Source organism: Acipenser ruthenus, chromosome 49 (genome assembly GCF_902713425.1).
Source record: "Acipenser ruthenus chromosome 49, fAciRut3.2 maternal haplotype, whole genome shotgun sequence".
NCBI lineage: Eukaryota > Metazoa > Chordata > Actinopteri > Acipenseriformes > Acipenseridae > Acipenser > Acipenser ruthenus.
Genome location: NC_081237.1, coordinates 8122262 through 8142458, shown reverse-complemented (window position 1 = coordinate 8142458; position 20197 = coordinate 8122262). Strand labels below are relative to the sequence as shown.

General features: G+C 47.2%; 1 protein-coding gene across 1 annotated transcript in view; it reads right to left on the bottom strand.

The window, feature by feature from the left end:
- The window catches only part of LOC117966378 (C3 and PZP-like alpha-2-macroglobulin domain-containing protein 8), a 33821-nt gene that overhangs the window by 9914 nt on the left and 3710 nt on the right, over nt 1–20197 (bottom strand). Inside the window, exons 6-36 of the mRNA XM_059014945.1 lie at nt 20029–20046; nt 19722–19776; nt 19342–19455; nt 18929–19013; nt 18606–18714; nt 18028–18255; nt 17284–17454; nt 16895–17023; nt 16586–16775; nt 15941–16116; nt 15676–15825; nt 15377–15538; nt 14702–14844; nt 14248–14310; nt 12151–12382; nt 11741–11894; nt 10728–10873; nt 10482–10533; nt 9968–10266; nt 9595–9820; nt 9011–9187; nt 8396–8477; nt 5711–5867; nt 5303–5377; nt 3824–3989; nt 3476–3562; nt 3172–3308; nt 2808–2963; nt 2513–2575; nt 1368–1615; nt 891–978 (exon numbers count right to left, since the gene is read on the bottom strand). Of these exons, the coding sequence (XP_058870928.1) occupies nt 891–978; nt 1368–1615; nt 2513–2575; nt 2808–2963; nt 3172–3308; nt 3476–3562; nt 3824–3989; nt 5303–5377; nt 5711–5867; nt 8396–8477; nt 9011–9187; nt 9595–9820; nt 9968–10266; nt 10482–10533; nt 10728–10873; nt 11741–11894; nt 12151–12382; nt 14248–14310; nt 14702–14844; nt 15377–15538; nt 15676–15825; nt 15941–16116; nt 16586–16775; nt 16895–17023; nt 17284–17454; nt 18028–18255; nt 18606–18714; nt 18929–19013; nt 19342–19455; nt 19722–19776; nt 20029–20046 (4338 nt within the window). The remainder of the gene's footprint in view (nt 1–890; nt 979–1367; nt 1616–2512; nt 2576–2807; nt 2964–3171; nt 3309–3475; nt 3563–3823; nt 3990–5302; nt 5378–5710; nt 5868–8395; nt 8478–9010; nt 9188–9594; nt 9821–9967; nt 10267–10481; nt 10534–10727; nt 10874–11740; nt 11895–12150; nt 12383–14247; nt 14311–14701; nt 14845–15376; nt 15539–15675; nt 15826–15940; nt 16117–16585; nt 16776–16894; nt 17024–17283; nt 17455–18027; nt 18256–18605; nt 18715–18928; nt 19014–19341; nt 19456–19721; nt 19777–20028; nt 20047–20197) is intronic.

Sequence of the window (20197 nt, the reverse complement as noted above, 5' to 3'; positions counted from 1 at the left end):
GATAGCTGTCTCCAGCCCGGCATGTGCTTTGAACAGTATTTTCAGACGCATTTTTTTTGCTGAAATAACTAAACATTGAGCAATACAAAACACACATAACAGGATAGATATATAAACTAGGAACGATAAGCGTATCTCTTTAACATACAGTGAACCCTCATCAAAGTTTCCCACAATAAAAGCACAGCAAAGTGTAATAAAGCACAGTGAAAGCAGGGTAAAAGCACAGGGGAGCGTAAAGAATGAGGAGGTATGATAAAGCATATTAATAAACATGGCAAACCAGGGGAAACTATGCATAGTAGAACCATGGGAAAAACTGCAAAACTAGCGTGGTAAACTTTTCGAAGGATTTTGGCTGCTTGGTGAGGTCAGGGGTACCTTGTTTACTCCGGTGTATGAGCCACACGCACGCACATTGCAGCCTGTAAGAAAGTGACGGAAGGGCCTGATAAATTCCAAGACACAGCGCCTCCACTCAAATGATCTCCAGATGTGGAAGATGTTCGGGGGGCAGTAAACAGCTCCGGCTTTATCTAGCAGGGAGCAGTTTCCTCCAGCCTCTAGCTGCAGCACAGGATGCGCTATTAACCCATCCGATGAAGGAATTAACGAAGGGGGAATGAGCCGAGCTCTGTGGCTGTACTGCAAAAGTTTTTTTTTTCATTTCTTTCCTATTTAATAGCCTATTATGTGTTCTGCATGATTCCCTAATGCAAAGGTATTTCAGAAAATTGCTTCTGAAAAGACTCAAAGTTCATGGTGGGGAAGCATATTGGAGTTGCACTGTGCACTGCCTGAAGCGCCCAGGTGAACTATTTTGCACCGAATCCTGTGCAGCAATGCTTCCCCCACAATCAGCCTGTGTAAATGGGTCTCCCGTGTCTTACCTTCTCCAGGCTCTCCAAGTCTGCTCTGAAGCCGGACAGCAGTGGCACCTCGAGCACAGCCATGTTGGAGGAGCCGGCATGCAGCCACCTGAGGAGAGACCAGAGTCTGAGTAAAACCCCTGGAGAGAGGGGCGGGGCAGCCAGGACCTGCAGCCCTTACATCTTCATTTATAATACATTGCCTGCATGCATCCCTCCGTCTTTACAAGCTCACAGCTTCAACTGCTAGTACAATAATTATTTCCGTCGCTGACATATTTCTAAAGTTTGGAACCAATTCAGAAAGGCCGTCATTAAAAGCCCTCCGATAGAGAAGTACTCCCAACATTTACGCGAGTACATGAATAAGGATGAGATTTATATAAATGCAATTTCCATATTTTTTTTTTTAAACCTTTAAAAAGTCAAATTTATATTCTGTCCTATGGCTGTGTTGCAGCACGGGAACCCCCTTCCCGGGGCGTGAGACCCACCTACCTGGCACAGGCCTCCAGGCTGACCTGGTACTCTTGGTGGTCCTGGTCCGCAGCGGGGTCTTCATCGTCCGTGGCAGCCCGGCGACGGCGGCTCAGCTCCGAGCGGTTATCGGCGCGGGATTTGGGGCGTGCAGCCGGGGGGCGTTGCTGCTGGGGGTGGTGTCGCCCCAGTTTAGGCTCTTTCAGGGTCACAGTGAGCTGGAACGCCGGCTTGGCTACGGGATCAGGAACGTTGTAGGACACGTCGATCTGAAACACAGGTGTGCCGTCACTGCACTGTACGATACAGCCCCTTGAGAGTGTGCAGCTGGTACTTAGGTCAACCCTTAGATATGTACCATAGCAAAGGCATAGCAGAGTGTGATGAAGCACAGTGAGAGCATGGGAAAGCATAAGTAGGAAACCATGTGAAACTATGGTAAGTGCACGGTATGACAACGGAAATAAAACACAGGAAAACTGCAAAATTAAAAGTGCAAATACATTTAAAAGGATAAATTACTTTTAGCCAAGTGAGTCAATAAATAGTCAAGAAACGCACAAGACAGGTAAAAGTATCTAACCAAACTAAATCGATCAATAATTAAACAATTGTTATAGTAATAATAATACACGTTTTGAGTTTGCTGACAATCTGAAAATGCACTTCAGCAAACAGACCTGCATGCTCTCCTTGTAAGGTAGAAAGCATTTCTTTCTGCTCAGATGTAATCCGGACACCTGCAATATAATAACCGGCCTGCTTTGCTTAATCTGCCTGCCGAGGGCAGAAGAGGAGAGCTGTTGTGTTGTATGATGCTGTCTTACTGAATTGATATTTTAGGGTTGTGCAAAAAGCGTTGTCTTGGAATAACTTAGTCGGCGGCTCACTGTACAAGCACACCTGATGCTGGCTTCATTTCAACTCAGCAGAGCCCCCTTATTAAAGAGAACAGGTGTCTGCAGTCTCTAAACCCAGTCATCTTCACGTTGTTTAAACTGTGAAACGTTAAATGTGCCTCAAGACTCCGTCTGCTCAGGGTTTGAGCTGAGCGGTGGGATTAATGCATCAAGTCCCAGATCGCTTTGCAGAGCACAGAGCCTAAGGGACCATGATTACCTGCTTTCTTTTGTAATTATACTTGCTTGAAATGTTTTGCTCTTTACCTGCATCAGGCAGCACCCTTCCCCCTTGGCGCTGACGAACAGTCCTGTAGGAATACTGGGGATCTGGAAGAGACAGTAAACCATCATCCAGGGATTCCTATCATCTCAGGATCTCTCTTGGCATTTCATTGATAAACCTCTCTATCCGAACCTGCCCTAATCTTTGATGAGATGATCACGCCATCACAACCCTGGTATCAAGTATGGGTCTTATGCTGATGTCTGAATTATGAACTCCTCAGCCGCTAGGAGGAAATCCATTACAACGTGGGGTATTGTTGCTTTGAAAGATTACCAGGGCAGTCTGCAGGATCTTCTTGTTGGCCTTGTTGAGCTCGAAGGTCTCCTGGAAGTCCAGGTTCGTGGAGGCCAGAGAGATGGTGAGGTTGACTCCACCCACGAAGGACAGGATGGCGTACTCAGACAGGGCCTGCAGCGCCACGCATGTGTCCTGGAAAACAACACCACCACAAAGGGTTAATCAGTCGGTATTTAAAAAAAAACACTTGAATTGATGGTAAAATGATCAAATGTCATTAATAGCATACTGAACAGTGCTTCATTTTTGTGTAAACTACTCTACAAATCACTCCGTGGTAGAATATTTAGTAACATTAAAATAAACCTCAAGGAAAAGAGAAGGGCAAAAGGGGGGGTACCTGTGTGGATGAAAAGCCCCCCAGGGCGTTCCTCTTCTGCGAGAGCCACTTGACCACGGGCAGGGCTGTGGCCACATCCCCCAGGAGGGTGTAGGTCAGCAGGGCGTAGGCAGTCATCTCCACCTCTGCCGACACGACTGCCAGAGGAAGACACACACTACACACTGTCAGGATGTAATGAATTGGCATTGCAGCCCATACAATATTATTAACTCATCAGACAAACAGGCTGGCCAATTGCCTTCCTGGTACTTTTTGAAAGGCTAACGTTTCGCTCATCATGACCAGCGTGAAGACCCTTTACCTGACTGCGAGAGGCCGTCGTTGAAGCCCATGAAGGTGTCCTCATCAGTCACTGTGGTTCCAGTCAGGCTCCAGTGAGTAAAACCATCTGGAGGGACGAGAGGAGACACCGAGCAGGGAGGTTAACTTTTATCATTAACTATTGGGAGTTGCACTAATTACTGTTGAGTTTCGATAACGATTGGGAGCTATTGGCAGCTATGGAGGAGAAACCATTTAATTTAACCAGGAGTTCACAGTAGATTTTGCCCGATTTGCTCAAAAGCCTGGCACCTACTGGGTAAATTCAACAGTGCACCCAAGCACACCGCAGAACGGGAGCAGCGTGCCCTGCTGGTTTGTAACCCACCCTGCGTGATGGCCATGTTGTTGAGCTTGCGGAGCACCACGGGCGCGTAGGTGCTGCGGAGGATCGTCAGGGCGTACGCTGTCAGCGCCGTGGTGTACGGGTCATCAGCGGAGTACACGTTCGTCTCCAGGAAGTGCTTGGCCTTAGCGACCGCCGTCTTCTCTTCCTGTCCGGGAAGGCAGAAGTGTTTAGTGAGAGAACGTCGTCGTGACAGAGCAGTTACACTGCAGCTCTGACCTTCCTGCCTTGCATGTCCTACAGGTCGTACATTCAGCGTTGTTTGACAGAGAGAGATGCAGCATTGTAAGTATCTGTTTCATCTTGCGTCTTCCTCATCCTTTGCCATGTTTTAGGTTACGGATCTGTGCAGGGGGTCTCCCACAGTTACTAGAACGAGTGAGTGGAAGGTCAGCGCCACATAGCCGTTTCCTGACCCCGACATTCCCGCAGACAGGAAATGCCTGGGAATGTGCCCTCCATTCATCTTTCTAATCCCCAGCAGCCTGTCAAAGACACGGGGGACCCCAGCCAGCTGCTGGGAATGCAAGTGCTCCGGGCTCGGGATCACCTTTTAAAACTTTAAAAACGCTCAATAACAATTTCTAAGGCAAAACTTGTAAGAAACTTTTTGTCTAATGCCTTTTCTTCTCAGTGAATTGGCACAAGGTTGAACGACCTTTAAACATCCAATGATGCGTCACTCTTTTTCCACTGAAAATTAAAATAATAAAAATATATTTTTTCTAAAAACTACAGTAGCATGAAGCAACTCTAATAAGTCATTTCTAGTTTTTTTTTTTATTCCTTTCCATCCTTCAAAACAATGACCCTTCAGTTTACTGAGGCTCACGCTGGGAACAATGCTGCTCAGGGGAGAGATGGGGTCGTTGCAATGTTTGACGCGCCAGGCAGGCCCCTTCTCTACAGCGAGGGTGTCATTAAAAGAAGTCTGTCAGCACCTGGAGCGAGCGACCCCGTTTTTATTGCGGGCCACATGACTTCACCATGCAGGAACTCGCTGCGGATGGTTTGGAGAGGAGCTCTAATTGAACCTGATGTAATTTAATTTCCTTGTCCCCATGGTGGCCTCAACCTCCTGACCCCCTAACCCCAGCGCACACTTCATTGGAAACAGTTGTTCTGGTGTTCGCTCCGAGCACGCTGCTCAGATCGAGGTGCGCTGCTTCCCCAGAGGCCAGACTGCCATTCCTGCATTTACTGCTGGAACTAAACCATTATTAAAGAGCGCCCAGGGAATTCTGTTTAAAATAATAATGGTATTTTTTTTTAAAGCAATGGGGAGAGTTATTTGACCCCGTGTGGGAAATATTTCAGTTGGAATCATTTTGACATTCTGTATTCATGACAATCTGCAATTTTATGTTTTCAATACAACTGCGTCCGATTGAATGAATGCATGATAGCATTTTGCTTATCCAGCGAGTTGAATACAGTTTCCAAGGAGAGATGAGCTCTTACCTCGGATGTTATCCCGGTTTCCAGAAGCGCTGCCACCACATAGGCTGTCAGCGAGATCTTCCCATGGATCCCTCCCTTCAAATAAAAGAGGAAGAACATCAGAACCCAACCAACAGGCGCTTCTCAGGATGACCATGAGCTTGAAACTCGCACTGGCCTTGCTGTTCCCAGTCCTGGGGTTCAGAACTGCCCTTGTTTAGGTTTATTATTGAGGTGCCAGGAGAGTTCCACTCTGAAGAGATGCTTCTCATCAAAGCATGAATGTCACACTCGAGCCTGAAGGTTCACCAACAGGAGTTAATGCAACTACGAGAAAGGATCCATTTATTTGACATAAAATTCCTGGCTCCTGATGAAGGTAGTTCTGAAACCCAGGATTATCGTTCTGTCTCCCAGGACACTCCTCACCTGGATGTCCTTGTTGAGGATGCGCCCCACGGCAGGGAAGGAGCCGTCCTCTTTCTGGTGCTGGATGATCCAGTCCTTGGCCGCGCTCAGCTCCTTTGGGTCGATAAAGATGAAGCCGCGGGACTGAGCGAAGGACTTGAGGACGAACGCAGTCAGCCTGGAGAGACGGAAGAGATGGCGGGAGTGAGACACACACACACGGCAATACTGTACATAAGAGTAAGTGAGAGACACAGAGACTTCTCAATAGTGTTGCATGTACCTTGAGTTTCAACTTTTTAATCAAGAAAAAACCTTCAAACTAAAGCCCAACTCCTACCTAATGCTAGAAAACATTTTGGCAAAAGAAAAGCGCAAACAGTTGCCTGCATTCTTCAGGGGCTTCTAAAACGCATTGCCGCTTATCCCTTTCATTTAAACCCAGCCTGGAGCCTAATCAGAAAAAGGACTATTTACCGTAACAACCAAAAAAAAACAAAAAAAATTTCCTCGAATGACTCTTAATTGCAGAATTACTCTGCATTACCACATTCCCCTGTTCCCACTGCGTTTCAAACCGATGAGGCAAACAGCAGTAAAAAAAAATGACTTGTGTGGGGCTGAGAAACAGGAGAGGCAGCAGAGCCAAAAACACAGAACCGGACCATTAAATCATGGGGTTTGCAGGGCTGGGGTTATTTCTCCCCAGAGAGTGGTAGGGATGGAGGCTCGATGCCTGAGGAATTTTTATAACCTCAAGTAACATTGTGTCACCGAGTTTAACAGCCCAGGCGCTGGGGTGGGTGGGTGGGTGGGTGCTCCATAAACAGGATTTACAGAATGGACGTTGTGTAATAAGAACTTGATTGATTTATTTATATATTTGTATATATTATGTACGGGGTGGTTGTTATGTCGCTTAGCATCTTTGAACTTCTGCTGAACAAAAAAATACTTCTACCTAATGGATGAGAAGTGTTGTTTATACCCCTGAGGATGCTGCAGGCATTCACTCTGCAGTTTTTAAAATCCAAAAAGCACAAACCTGCCTCTCTAACATTCAAAACTGCTGCGACTGCCGAACAAAGTTCTGTCATTACCGAACCTGAAATCTGATTTCTCGAACACGGCTAAATTTCGTCTCAGATTACAGTCGAGATTGAGAATGCCAGTCGTCAGTTTGGCAGCTGCGTCGCTTTGCATTCAGCCGTGACGTTGGTTTGTGAGATGCAGTTTTGTTTCCCGCTGCTTGTGTTTTTTTTTCTGCATTGAATCGGCTCGACTGTGGAATTACTAACTGGCCAAGTTAGGAGATGTGGAGAGAGATGCAAAATCAAAACGCAAAAAAAACAAAGGCACTTTTTTTTAATACCTGGTTGGGGATTGGTGTGCAGTTTTGAATCCTAGTAGCAACCCCATCAAATTTTTAAAAAAAGCAGAGGAACACTCTTCTTAATTTACAGTAGAACGTGTGTTATTCATTTCAGATGTCATTCATGCATTGGTTTCTGGCAGTTCTACATTTTGTTATATGAACGAATATGAACATGGACATTTCTGCCACCGAATGCAGTTCAGGCACCGTTTGTTTGAATATCAGGATATTTTTCCCAGCGCTACTATATTGCTGCCTGATTTTATTCCCTCTCAGTTGTGGTTAGAGGCGGTATTGAGTCCAGCGTCTGCTTCCCTGCACTCAGCTGGGATTCCAGATTAGCGTACAGTAGTTCCGCAGATTAGAACGCGATTCCCTTATTAAAAACAGACTAGTCAAGTATGTGGAGTCTCTGTCAAAGAAAAGCGCTGGTGGAGGAGTGCTGCCACATCCAATCTGTGCCTGACACTCAATAGTAGACAGCTCTGAATTTCCTACAAATTACTGCACTTTGTCATCCAATCTGTATTTGGAAGCAACCTAGAACTGACTACTATTTTTTTTATTTATACAGGGAATCTCTTGGGCAGTTTATCAGATTCACAGTCATAGATCAAATCGGTACTGATTGCTCCTGGTACTGCTTGCAGCAGTAGGAGGTTATACCCGACCATCAGAACCTATGTGCTTTTTTCTGCTCAGGGTACAAAAAAGAAATTTGCTGGGCTGATATTTTCTACTTATAAGGCTTTACAGGGTAACTTTTGCAATACAGAAAAACTTCCTGTCTCGCAGACCCAAGAAACCAAAAGTGTTTACCTTTTAAAACTTTTTTATTTTAGTTTGTAACTGCGATAGCCACAGTAGTAAGCCGGCAGCCAGCGGTAATTGTCTGGACGCAGCCAGTGGTGCCGAGTCTGGTTTTAACCACTGTGTCAAGCAGCTAATTACGAGTTTATGTATAATGCCCCAGAGTTTACTAAACCCAGTGTTTTACAGAAAGAACTTCGAGCTAATAAATGGCACTGCCACAGCCCTGGCGCGTGGCCAGCTGTGTCTCCACAGGGCTCCTGAAGCCTGCCACTCAGAATGCAGACAGCTTTGCTGAGAGACCGGGGGAGAGAGACACTGTATTAGCAAAGTGTAACAAATAGAGCAAAGTGAAAGAATGGTAAAGCACATGCAAGGATTGTAACGCCCACAGAGCCGTGGTAAAGCATATTAAAAAAAAAAAAACATGGTAAGTGCAGAGTATAACAATGGGAAAAGCATGGGGGAAACTGCAAGGCCACCAGGTGCAAGTGTCTGGGGTGTCTGCGTCAGTCACTCACCACATGCTGCCAGACGAGTCCCTCTCTCCGAAGGCGCTGTATGAGCCGTCCTGCCTCTTGTAGGTCAGCTGTCTCTGGTATCCTGGACACAAGGACGGCGGGACACGTCAAACTCAAGAGTACAGGGACAGAGGAATGGCATGGAAACACAGAGTCCATGTAACTCCATTGCTTTATTGAAGACACTGCAAGGACATCGGGACAGTGGTTCTGGAAACCCCTGGGAGGGTCAACAGATTTTACAAACTTCTTTATACAATTGTATATTTCATGTGTTCTTTCACTGCTGGTGAGAGACAGGGCTTGTGACTAACTTACAGACGGTATGCACGTTAAACATTTAATTTCACACCAGCACATTTTTCTTTCTTGCTTTCTTGTTTGCAACTTGCCATATTGCTCCGTTTATCCCCTCTTTCCAAAAAGAGCTAAATCCCAGTGCAATAAAAATCACAGGTCAATGAAATTCTGTCCTGGATGAACTACCTCCCTGCTGTACCCTGTGTAATTTTTCAGTTCAAGACTTCAGTTCCCCCTCCTCCTGTAAATAAGAGACCGGGCTTTCCTGCAACCGAGATCTGAGCCTCTTTATTAAAACCCATGTGTGTTCGATACCTTGCACCAGGTAGTCTGTGGCCTCCCCCTCCACCTCCGGGTTGAGCTGCTTGGTTTTCTGCAGGTACTTCAGCACAAAGACGTTCGGAGCGAAGTGGATCATGTTCTGTTCCCCGCAGCCGAAGGGCAGCCGCAGCAGATTGTCCAGGTTATTGAGGGTGGGGCCCATGACATCGCCTGCAAAACAGCACGGGCACAGCAAGAGCAAGTTAACAAAGCAGAAGATTTTTGAAGACCACCAGTCGAAATGTTTGTAAAGTAATTTCTATTCTACTACGGTCAGAAGACACCAAAGCGGTAATTCCTGAACTACCTACAAACCTAAAATCACATTTTCCTTATGAAAGTAACCACAGTAAATTTGCAAGGCAATTTTGTAGTTTTCCCCTGCGTTTCCCTTGGTTATACAATGCATTTGCCAGACCTATGCATTACCAGGCTTTCACTGTGCTTTATTACACTTTGCTGAGCTTTTACTGTGATAAACCTAAAATGGACACACCAGGACAATCCTGAAAATGTCGTATGTTAATGAGCTTCCCCAGTCTCTCCATATGGACTGCCTGTCTGCTGGTGCAGGTTACCTATCATGGAGGCAGAGGCTCGCTCGCTGCCCGGGACCACGTTGTGCGGGACCCCCAGAGTGAACGCCTCATTGTGGTTCTCATCCGAGTCCTCCTTCCTCCAGATCTTGAACTCGCCCACGGACCCCCAGCCTGTTGAGAAGCCCACGTACTTCACCTGCGGCAGCTTCAGCCCTGCCCACTCTGTGATGACAGACTCGTTAGAGGGGTGCACCCCATGGCCCACCTGTGGAGAACATGCACCTCGCTGTTTACTGCATACGCACATAGTCATGTATGTTTTGTGTGTCTATGAGGACTTAGCATTGACCCCCATACAGTCTAGATTTTCTATTCTAAACTCCAGAGGAGCATATGGGTATTTCGTGCTAACCTGCACCACACCGTTCCTCCAGCTGACCCAGAAGTTGCGGAATTCGTCCCAGGACAGGATGCCCTCGGTGCCAGTGCTGGCGAGCGGCTCGCCCATCTTGCTGGCCGACACCCAGGTGCGGGAGTTCTGGCGGCCCCCGATCACGATCTCCACCATCCCGGCGGTGTCGTGCGGCCCCGAGGACAGCGCCAGGTGCGCGTCGTTGTGAGCCTTCACCGCCACGTCGAAGTGCGTCATTCGCGACGGCTTCTTCACGTACTGATACTCGTACTTGTTGGGAGTGGAGATGTGGATTTTCTCTGTGGGGAGCGAGAGCAGAGTCAGAAAGCAGCATTCACTTTACCCTCATTAACAAAGGCTTTTAACGGACTCGACCATACTTAGCCCATCCGTTACCATATCAGTCTGTGCTTTTATCATGGTCTTTACTCAAAATGAGCCCTCCCCCCCTGCTTCCTTCCTTCCTTCCCTCCCGCCTTCATTCTTTCCCCAATACTCTGTTTGGTACACTCACCATTAGGACAGAAGAACACACTGTAGGTATATTCTCTCGGCAGACCTTCCGGCTGTTGTGGGGGGTGGGGGGGGGAAGAAAGAAAGGTTTAGAAAGTGGCGAGATGCATCCTGACGTTCCCTGTTTGAGCACGTTGCTAGTGCAGCGATACCGTTTCGACTGTAATCCATACCTATGAAACAACTCGGTAGATTTTAAACACTGAAAGAAAAGTATGCTGGCGCGGCTCTGTTACGTTCTGCTCACCTGCACCAGGACACTCCGCCGCACGGAGTCCATGCCCACCGCGGTCCTTCTGTCCAGCTCGCTGTCCTCCAGGTGCTTCCCATTCTTAAGGGGAGACTGCACCCCCTCCTCACAGCAGCCCACCTCACTGTAGGCAAACGCCCGAGCTTGGAAGGAGAAAAAAAAAACAGCTTTGATATTATAAAGCTAAAAAGCATCAGGTAGGAGGAGTTTGTGGGTGGTTAAAATCATTTTAATATAAAAAAATAGAAGTTCTCTCGGCAGAGGAACACGTTCATTGTTGGGAAGTAAACTTGGCACTTTTAGTATAATACTGCAGTAATCGTTTTTTTTGTGATTATTTAAAATACTGGAGTGCTTTTTTTAAGGTTGTTCTTTTGAAGTTCCCTTCGTACTGATCTAGTGACTAGAAAACAATACAAAAGAAATTGAGGACCACACCACCACTTCCAGGATGTTAGACTCACTTGCACACACAGAGACAGACAGACACGCACACAGGGACTGTCCACTCCACTGTAGACGAGCTGCCCCCCCCCCCCCCCCCCCGTGGAGATACCCAGGCATCAGGAAATGCCTGCTTCTCTTGTGCAAGTCTGCTAATTTGGTCCCTTTGTCCGTGTCTATTGAGAAGAAAAGATTCTGTCCCTGTTGAAGGAATGGGAACGGGGCTGTTTGGCTGCGGTGACCCGTAAGCGGATCCATGGGGCAGAGAGATTCCGAAGCTTTCCTAGCTCCCTGCACTCCTGTGTTTTTATTTAGCTCTGGGTCTGTTTGTTTACAATTGCCTCTCTCCCTCCTTCCACTGTCTTTGAACAGATTTTCCTGCATTCCTTGTGCAGTCTCTCGGAAGACAGTCATTCATTCACCTAAACTCAGACGGCACGCTCGCTGCTCAGCCGTAACGTTCGGACTGCAGAAGGGGAGTGAACCTTTCAACAGGGGCCTGGGTTGTTGGAGTCATGGCCTCACAAGCAAAGCAAGTCTGATTTCCCCACAGGAGTGGGTCTCACCTGTGATGTTGGCCAGTCCCAGCTCACTGAAGGACAGGACGATAGAGGTGGGACGGGCTTCTCCGGGCGGCACACACTTCTTCCGGGTCAGGTGGTGCCTGCCGGGGTGACCCACGAACTTGATCCCTTTGGGAACCGAGACCTTGACATGGACCTAGAGATCCAAACACAACAGTGTCATTTTAACTGGACTAACAAGTCTGCAGTCAGAAGAGAGACAGAGGACGACACCTACACTCCTAAAACACTCTCATGATAATGTAATAAAAAAGAGACGATGTTTGGATTAAGAGAGAACTTCTTTGGGATGGAGTCTGTAACTTTTAATTTAAATATGAACGCTCACAGCGTTTGGATGATCTCTAAAGCTCTTCTCGAGGAGCGAGCTGGGGGCAGCAGCAGGCTCTCACCTCCGCGCACACTGGCAGGTAGTTGTACACAGTCAGCAGGATCTTGCTCTGCTCCCCGCGGATCACGCTGTAGGGCAGGGCAAAGTCCACGAAGAACGGTTTGAATGCACGCAGCTCCGTCTGCGCAGCCAGGCCCAGCCCCTTCCCATCAGACAAGCCGACAGCCTCCGTGATCCAGGTGGTGATAGAGTCCGGAACCTCCAGCCGCAGCTCGCCCTCCCCGGTGATGTCACTGCAAAACACAGGGCAGCTTACCAGGGGAGCGTTCGGCCGCTCGCAACGCTTGACAGCGTGTCGATGAACTCTTTCCTTTTGTTGGAGAGTAAAAGGACATTCGCTAAAGTTTGAACAGTTGAACACAGACCAGAGAAACCGTAGGAATTTGCAAAAAAGGTGCATTAACAAACAGGCTCATCTCGTTCTCAGAGTTTCTTATGTTCTAAGTTTAAGGTCAGAAGGTGAGCCCTATCATGCCATCTGTCGTCTCCGAAGAAAGGTTGTCTTTAAATGAACGTTAAGTCCTATTGAGTGATCACACTATTGCAGACCAAGGCAACTGGACTGCAGTATTTTTGCAGCGGCATCATTTTATACATCTATCTCTATCACTAGCTATATAAAACTTAAGAATATATTGCATGTATTTAATAATTGTATTTCTTCTGCTGTGTGCACATTCATCAGTTTTCTCTTTTTAAAGGTTTATTATATGTGAAGCCTGGAAGGTCTCGAGTGAATAGAGGTCTCAATGTGATTTATTATTATTTTATAACCTGCCCCCCCCCTCCCCAGCTCTGGCAGCACTCCAAATCCCACTTACCCGGACAATTTGCGGCAGCTGATTCTCTCTCTAAGCCCCGTTCCACAAGGATTACAGCTCATAACCAGTAATAATGTTTTTATTTTCACAAATGAGAGCATTGACGCCTCTGGGCGCAGGGCCAAGGTATGCAATCATTGTGACCGTTACATTTTCCTTGGCCTTGCATTAAGAGCTTTGAGAGAACAGGGAGAAGTTTCTAGGGACGGGGGGGGGGGGGGGGTGTTAGAAAAAAAAAACCCAGAGAAAAACTAGCTTTTGAGTTCCTAAAATAATGTGCTGTGGTGTCGCCTTCCTAGGAGAGAATACTTTTCCGAGCTGTCTAAGTGCAGACTGAGGTGCAAGAGTTAAGTAACATTGTGTCCTTTTTATATAATAAGTTTGCAATTCACTAGGACTGTTCTGTCATTGTAGTTCTGTATAAACACCATGGCGCTGCTTTAGTGTTAGCCAGCACAGGGTTTTTTAAATTATTATTTTGCTTTGAATATTGTTCATCATATTAAGTTGAGAAAAGTGAATTAATGAATTAAGCTCCCGTCTCCTTACAGTCTTTCTGCAGTAGCCTGGTGTTATACTCCTCTGGCTACTTCCCAAAGAAATCCGACTTGACTCTGTCTATATGATTCACTCCACAGCTAATAAAAACGGTCTTGTCTCTGGTGTCCGAGTCACACCCAGTGATCAGAGAGATCAGAAAGTTTCCCATTCCGACCTCTGCCAAGCTGCGCAATTCATAGTTACGAAACTGTCATTTTTTAAAAGCAACATTGGTCCCTTTCATGATTAGAGGAAAACTTGAACCGTGTGATCTAAGGAGCTCACAGACAGCATGACGGCAACAGTAACATCTGTAATCAGCCCTGTTCCCTGTTTCTCATACCCTGGTGCCTCTCCAAAACTCCACACCGACAATACAAACAGCTCCCTTTCAAACACAGATCAGTTTTAATTTCCTATGTACGGAAGCAGATAACATGTATGACCGATTTCCCAGTTGATTGGAGCAGTTTGTGCAATTGGGTAAATGGTTTCAAATGCAGGGATGGAAATAAGACTCCCCTTGCATAGCAGTTTGACCCATTCCTGGTTTTACTAGTTTAATAAGACACACCTGAGCTTGTTACCTATACACACTGGCTAATCAAGCTCATAGTGAAACCTGGAATGGGGTGAAAAGTGCTGTGCCATTTCCACAGGCCAGGTGTAGTGTTTATACAGTGGGAAGATAAAACAAACTCTCAATAATATCACAGATAATGGGTTATTGTTCCAACCTGACATTGAGGCAGTGCCAAATCCAGGTCTCTGGGAAGAAGGTTCTTCTTCGTTTCTCAGCCCTGGAACAAAGAAACGACAGAAAATGAGGTAAGGAGAGAGATGTAAATCAGTCTGAGATTTGACTTGCCAGGTCATTTCACCTCAGCAGCGTCTTCGGGGGCAAAGCATGTCCTTCCATTCAACTCTTCAGTGAAATGAACTGGGGAGTGTAACAGTCCACCCAAAGGCATGCCACACGGACTGGTAAGACTTCTTATCGAAATGTTTGCCTCTGAACTTATTGTGTTTAAGCTTGTCTAATTACCACACTACTGAGTGTGTTTAATAGTAATGGATTAAAAAAAGGAACAAGATCATTATTTTCTCAGGTGTACAGTATTGATGTCGATCCAGCCGTTGGAATTAATTGAACAGTAACGGAGAGGAGAGGAGGTCAAGTCAGGGAGTCACCTTGGCACGGTGCGGGAGTGCACGGCTCCCACCGCGGTCCCGGTGTGTGGCTGGAAGGCGGGCACGGCCTCGTTCGTGTACATGCCCCCGTTCTGCCGGTGATTCAGACTCACCATGTCTGTCATCACCACCAGGCCCGTCTCCTAGGCAACCAACAAAAAACACACAGGTCAGGACAGAGCACCTAGAACAGTAAGCACTGTGCTTATCCAGGCAGCTTGCTGAGCTCTACAGTCCCCGGGTACATTTAGGAAAAACACTCTCGACACTTGACAGATGAAAAAGGCCAAGACGTCGAGCAGTGCAGTTCCACCCAATAACAGAATATCGATACAGATAAACGTTGCATCGGGTGAGAGAAGCCTCGTTTGAAGTGCGCACTAGGGTTTTCCAAACATCTGCTCCGTTCTTTGTTATGTTTTGATATATTTTTTTTGTATATCTGCTTGGATTTGAATTTGAGACAGAGAGAGAGAGAGAGAGAGAGAGAGACTGGTCCTGTGCGTCTGGCTGACAGCTGTACTCAGCAGGATCTCCTGAATACGATGATGTCATTGAACTAAGCGCTGGTGGGCAGAGGATAGTTTGATCACGACATCAGCACGGATAGCACTTCTTTCAAAATAATCTGGAGCTCTTAAAGGTGTAGCCATCCCCCCCCCCCCATCCACTCACAGTGAAGGCGAAGCGGGCATCCTTGGTGATATCCCAGTGCCAGGGGAAAACCGAGGAGCGTCTCCGTCGGCGTGACGACAGGCCCGGCCACCAGAAGTGACCATCGTCCTTGGGTATCCCAAAGGCGTCCGAAACGTCGAAGTCCACCAGGTCCTGAAAAATCTGTCCCAAGAGTGAACGATAAGAAAGTTTAGATGAGTTACACATGTAGCAACAACAAATCTCACAGCGTGGTGCCAGATAGCCGGCCAGGTGCCCTCTCTGTGTACCCCTCCCCTCCACCCACCCCAGCCCCTCACCTTGTCGGTAGTGAGCTGGAAGCCTGGCTTCAGCAGATATAGGCTCTTGTCGACAGTCGCCACGCACACACAGGAACCCCTCTCCGCTCTGACCCGCATGTTAACCACGTCCCCGGGCATGGACTCGTTAGAGGACAGGGCTATGGACACCTGGACAGAGAAATGCAACAGGAAATGCTTAGGTTTGCATTAGCAATAAACATTACCAAAAATCATTAAAAGCAATAATGGTGGAAGTTTGTAACCCTGTTGTATGGATCGGTACCTGGTTCTCGTAAGCTGGCTGCACTGGGAGCTGGATGCTGTCAGTCACCCCCTCCCCGTTCTCCCTCACGTAGTAGACCAGCAGGCGGCTGAGTGGAGCCATGTTGTAGGTCACAGGGAAGTGCAGGATCGTCACGCAGACGTCTGTCTCCGCCGGAGATGGGGGCTTGGGAGCACCTGGGGGAAGGAGAGAGAAACACACAGCGCTGAAGAGTCAACTGGGTCTATTCGAATCTTCACAGTACTGTTCTTCAGATCTATCGTATTAATCCTCCTGGTGTTTCCCCCCACGGGTGATTTATTGATTGATTTATTGACCCGATGCTCACATGTGATAAAAGGTGAACAAAAAAAATAATTGATCCATTGATACAAAGTAGTGCTAAATTTAGAACATACGAAAATAACTTAAGTTCAATGGCAAAAGTTTCGGCAACCGGAAGTCTTTCTCAATGTCAGAAGACTTTGAGAAAGACTTCTAATTGAAACATTTGCCATTAAACATATTAAGTTTCTTTTGGTATTTCTAAATGCCTAGACCTTGTAGAAATGTTAGACTGCATATATACACACAGCGGGCTGGCTCTGGGTGTTTGATATTAAATGTGTCAGTCTGGCTGGGCAGCAGCTCGCCACCGTTGCTCACCTGGTCTAACGGGGGCGCTGGTGCGGACGTTCTTGTCGAAGGTGACGGTGGCTCTCTTGCTCCGCTGCAGGGTGACATTGGAGGGCTGGTAGCCGGACTGCACGATGTTCCCCCGGGAGGCGAGCTCGTAGTGCAGGGTGAAATCACACGGGCACGTGGACTTCAAGGACACCTGAGCCTCCACACCCACCTGAAAACAGTACAGGAGTGACTGAAACATTCACGCTGTGATCAGTTAATTCAGAGCAGATTTAATCCTGGTCTCCCTGTTTGCCCGGTTCTCTTTGCATGGCTGATTGGATGGCTGACCTGCAGAGGAGCGCTGGGGCCCTGCAGCTGGACGTGGCACTTGCTGGGAGAGTACCAGCTGCTGATGGACAGGTAGTTGGGAAGGTACTGGTCTCCTGCCGGCCTGCCGTCGATCGCCGTCACTTTGGTCTGAAGCAGATGAGGAGAAAACAGTTACACTCCAGCTCCGGAACGTCTTCTGTAATTTGAACCTCTGACAATTACATCCCAGATAGAAAAACTGCTTTGTAAAAATGACAGAAAACCTACGAGTATTTCCATGTAGTACTACAAAAGAACTGACAAGTTTTACTAAAGTGCTACACAAAATTTGAGTACAGAGGCCTCAGTCCGTGTTGTTCGCAGTGCAGTTCACAGCTCTGGTCATCCTCCCACTCTCTCAGTCTCACCTCCAGCCACACGTACTGGGCAGCAGTGGGGATGGAGGGGATCTCGAACTCCACCAGCCCCCCGCGGGAGCGCAGCTCGCTGGTGTACACGTTGTCCTTCGGGGTCAGCTCTGCCTTGATCCGAATGGTCACTCCGTCCGCGGGGCTGCCATCAGGGTACGTCACCTCCACCTGGAGCAGGGTCAGGGGTCAGGGTGGGCTTGCTATAACTGCGGTGGCATGTGCGTCTTAACAAGAGTTTTCACAAGTGCTGGGACAACTATTCCAATATTGGAACAAACACTGCTTGAAATGACCAGGTTCGTGTTTGTTCATAAGAGAGAATTTATAAGTGTTCCACAGTACAGAAGTGTGCTCTCACCTTTGCATTTATAGGTAATTTGATGGGATACTGGGTTTGCTTTACTCCTGAGAGATTTTTTTTATTACTGTAATACGGTACAAATAATACTGTTTTCCAGCTAATTCAAAATTAAAGGAACATTTGTTTAAATTTTGAAAAAAGCAGTTTCGTATCAGCACTAGTTCTATAGGCTGGTCTGTTTCCACCAATCAGATTGGTTCCTGAGCTGTAGCACAGCTTTGCAACATCATTTATAACCTCCTGCTGTTAAAAAAGGAATGCCTATTCTGCTCACTAAGCGACGTGGAGGCGAGAAGGTTTCAAAGGGAGTAAGCTTGGTTTCCTGCAGCTAAAACTAGAGCAGACTGCGGACTGGGCAGCAGTGAGGAGGGCTGGGTTACCTTGCCTCTGTACGGAAGGCCTGGTTTGAACTGCTTCCTGGTGTCCTTGGAGTACTTTATATCAATGAGCTGCTTGTGGATGGGCGTGGAGTCGTCGAACATGACCTGCCGACTGCCGTCCACGCTGCTGACCGCCGCCCAGATGTTCACCGCACCACGGAAGTGGTCCGCCACGTCCGCCGGCATCATGTCCTTCACGCACAGACTGAAGGTTGCAGAGCCGTCGATCTAAAGGTATAAGATAAGAAGACGGAAAATTGTTCGCTATGAGAACTGTGGATCCAGCACTTCTGTGCAACTTAAAATATTTTTCATTGAACTGAAATCCCAAAACATAAAATGCAGCGTTACGACTTTGTAGTAGACAAAATAAGAACTTGAGCCGGGTTCTTTGAATTACACCGCCTTCGCAGTAAAGCACCAAACAAACTATAATAATGGCAGCAGTTATCTTCCCCGACAGTTTTTTTTGATGATTGATTTATTTTGTTTAAAAGCTGCTCTGTAATTTAAAACGCAATCCTATAGCAGCATCAGCAGCAGAAGGTTTAATCTGCAAGCCTAAACATCTCGCTTACGTCCATGGTCTTCACCACAGGCTGCCCCACTTCGTGCCTGTAGTAGCCCACTCCGTTCACGGTCATGTTGACGGTGAGCTTTCCCGTCACGGGCTTCCCGAACGTGTACCTGGGGAGGAATGAGAGCGCATGGGAGTGATCGACGGGATGATGCACCTTACTGCGAACAATAGAACAACACCCGGACAGAGATCAGCGGCTGGTTCATTCTGCGGTAGGAGGAGATTCATTACAAGGGCAGGGATCTTGTCAAGTGCATTACACCAGTGTCCTCTGGGGGTCCAAGCTGGACCTGAAGGTGAAAGGTGAAAGGTTCTGCTTACCTGGCGTGCACAGATCCCTTCTCGCACGAGGCCAGGTCACGGATGAACCTGGGAGGCTCGATGATCAGTTCGAACTTTGGCAGGACTGGAGGAAAGGAGACAGAGAAGGAGGAGCCGTTAAGGGGGGGAGGAGGAGGAGGTTGAAGGCTCAAAAGGAACAAGCAGGTTTGGTTTTGATCTCCCTTTTTCCGGCTTTGAGAAGCCTGGTGCATAACCACACCAGAACCTGACAATGAACTTGGTGAGAATTCCAACGGCAGCTCTGTATTGTCTAGTTCTCTCTATAAAACACAGCAAAACAATTCAACAAAGGTCTATGGCACCAGTAGATTATTATTATTATTGAGTCCCAGAATTTTTTTATGAAGCTCAAAGTGTACTCCAAATCTTTAGTTTGCCAGGGGTAGACTCACCGTACTTCTGCACCTCGAAGGACTTGTTGTAGGTGTGGCCCTGCATGTCAACGAAGACGAGCCACTCCCCCAGCACTGGCTGGTCTGACAGAGGGAAGCTCATGTTCACAATCCCTGGGAAGAGAAACGAGAACCGGGGCCTTGAAACAGCTCAACAGTGGAGCAGAAGCTTTCACAAAAAACTCTCAGTAAATTTGCAGGATCATTTTACAATTTTTTGTCATGCATTTACCAGAGTTAACCATGCTTTTCCATGTTTTTTTGATATGCTTTACCATACCTCTCTGGGCTTTACAATGCTGTACCATGCTTTCACTGTGCTTTATTACACTTTGCTATAGAATTGTGTCTGAGACAATGTGACAGGCTGATATACGTACCACAGCAGATGGGCTTCAGGTCAGGCCACTGGATCATCCTAGACCCCCTCGGATCCTGTGATGAATAGAACCAAGTCACTAAGTTCACGTTTGTACTTGAACTTATAGCTAAAACTCCCTCTGGTGAGGGGGTGATGTTCTTAAACTGGACTGTCAACCATGCCTGTTTTCTAGGGCGCACTGAACGTTGAACTATAGAATGAAGTAAGTAGACACCAGTGCAGGTTTCGGGAGGTAATAAGCACAGTGAGAATATATTTACTATATATCATAATTTAGGACAACCTTTAAAAAAAGTTTTACTTACCACGATGTAGGCTTCAATCTGCAAAGAAAACAAACAAATACATATATTCGTAAGTAATAAACAGGAACACATTAGAGGCAGTGTAAGTATGATTTCAGAGCCCAACAGCCCTACAATCAGCTGTCTGTGCGAGTGTCACTGCAGCTGCCAGTGCCCAGGCTTTAGTACA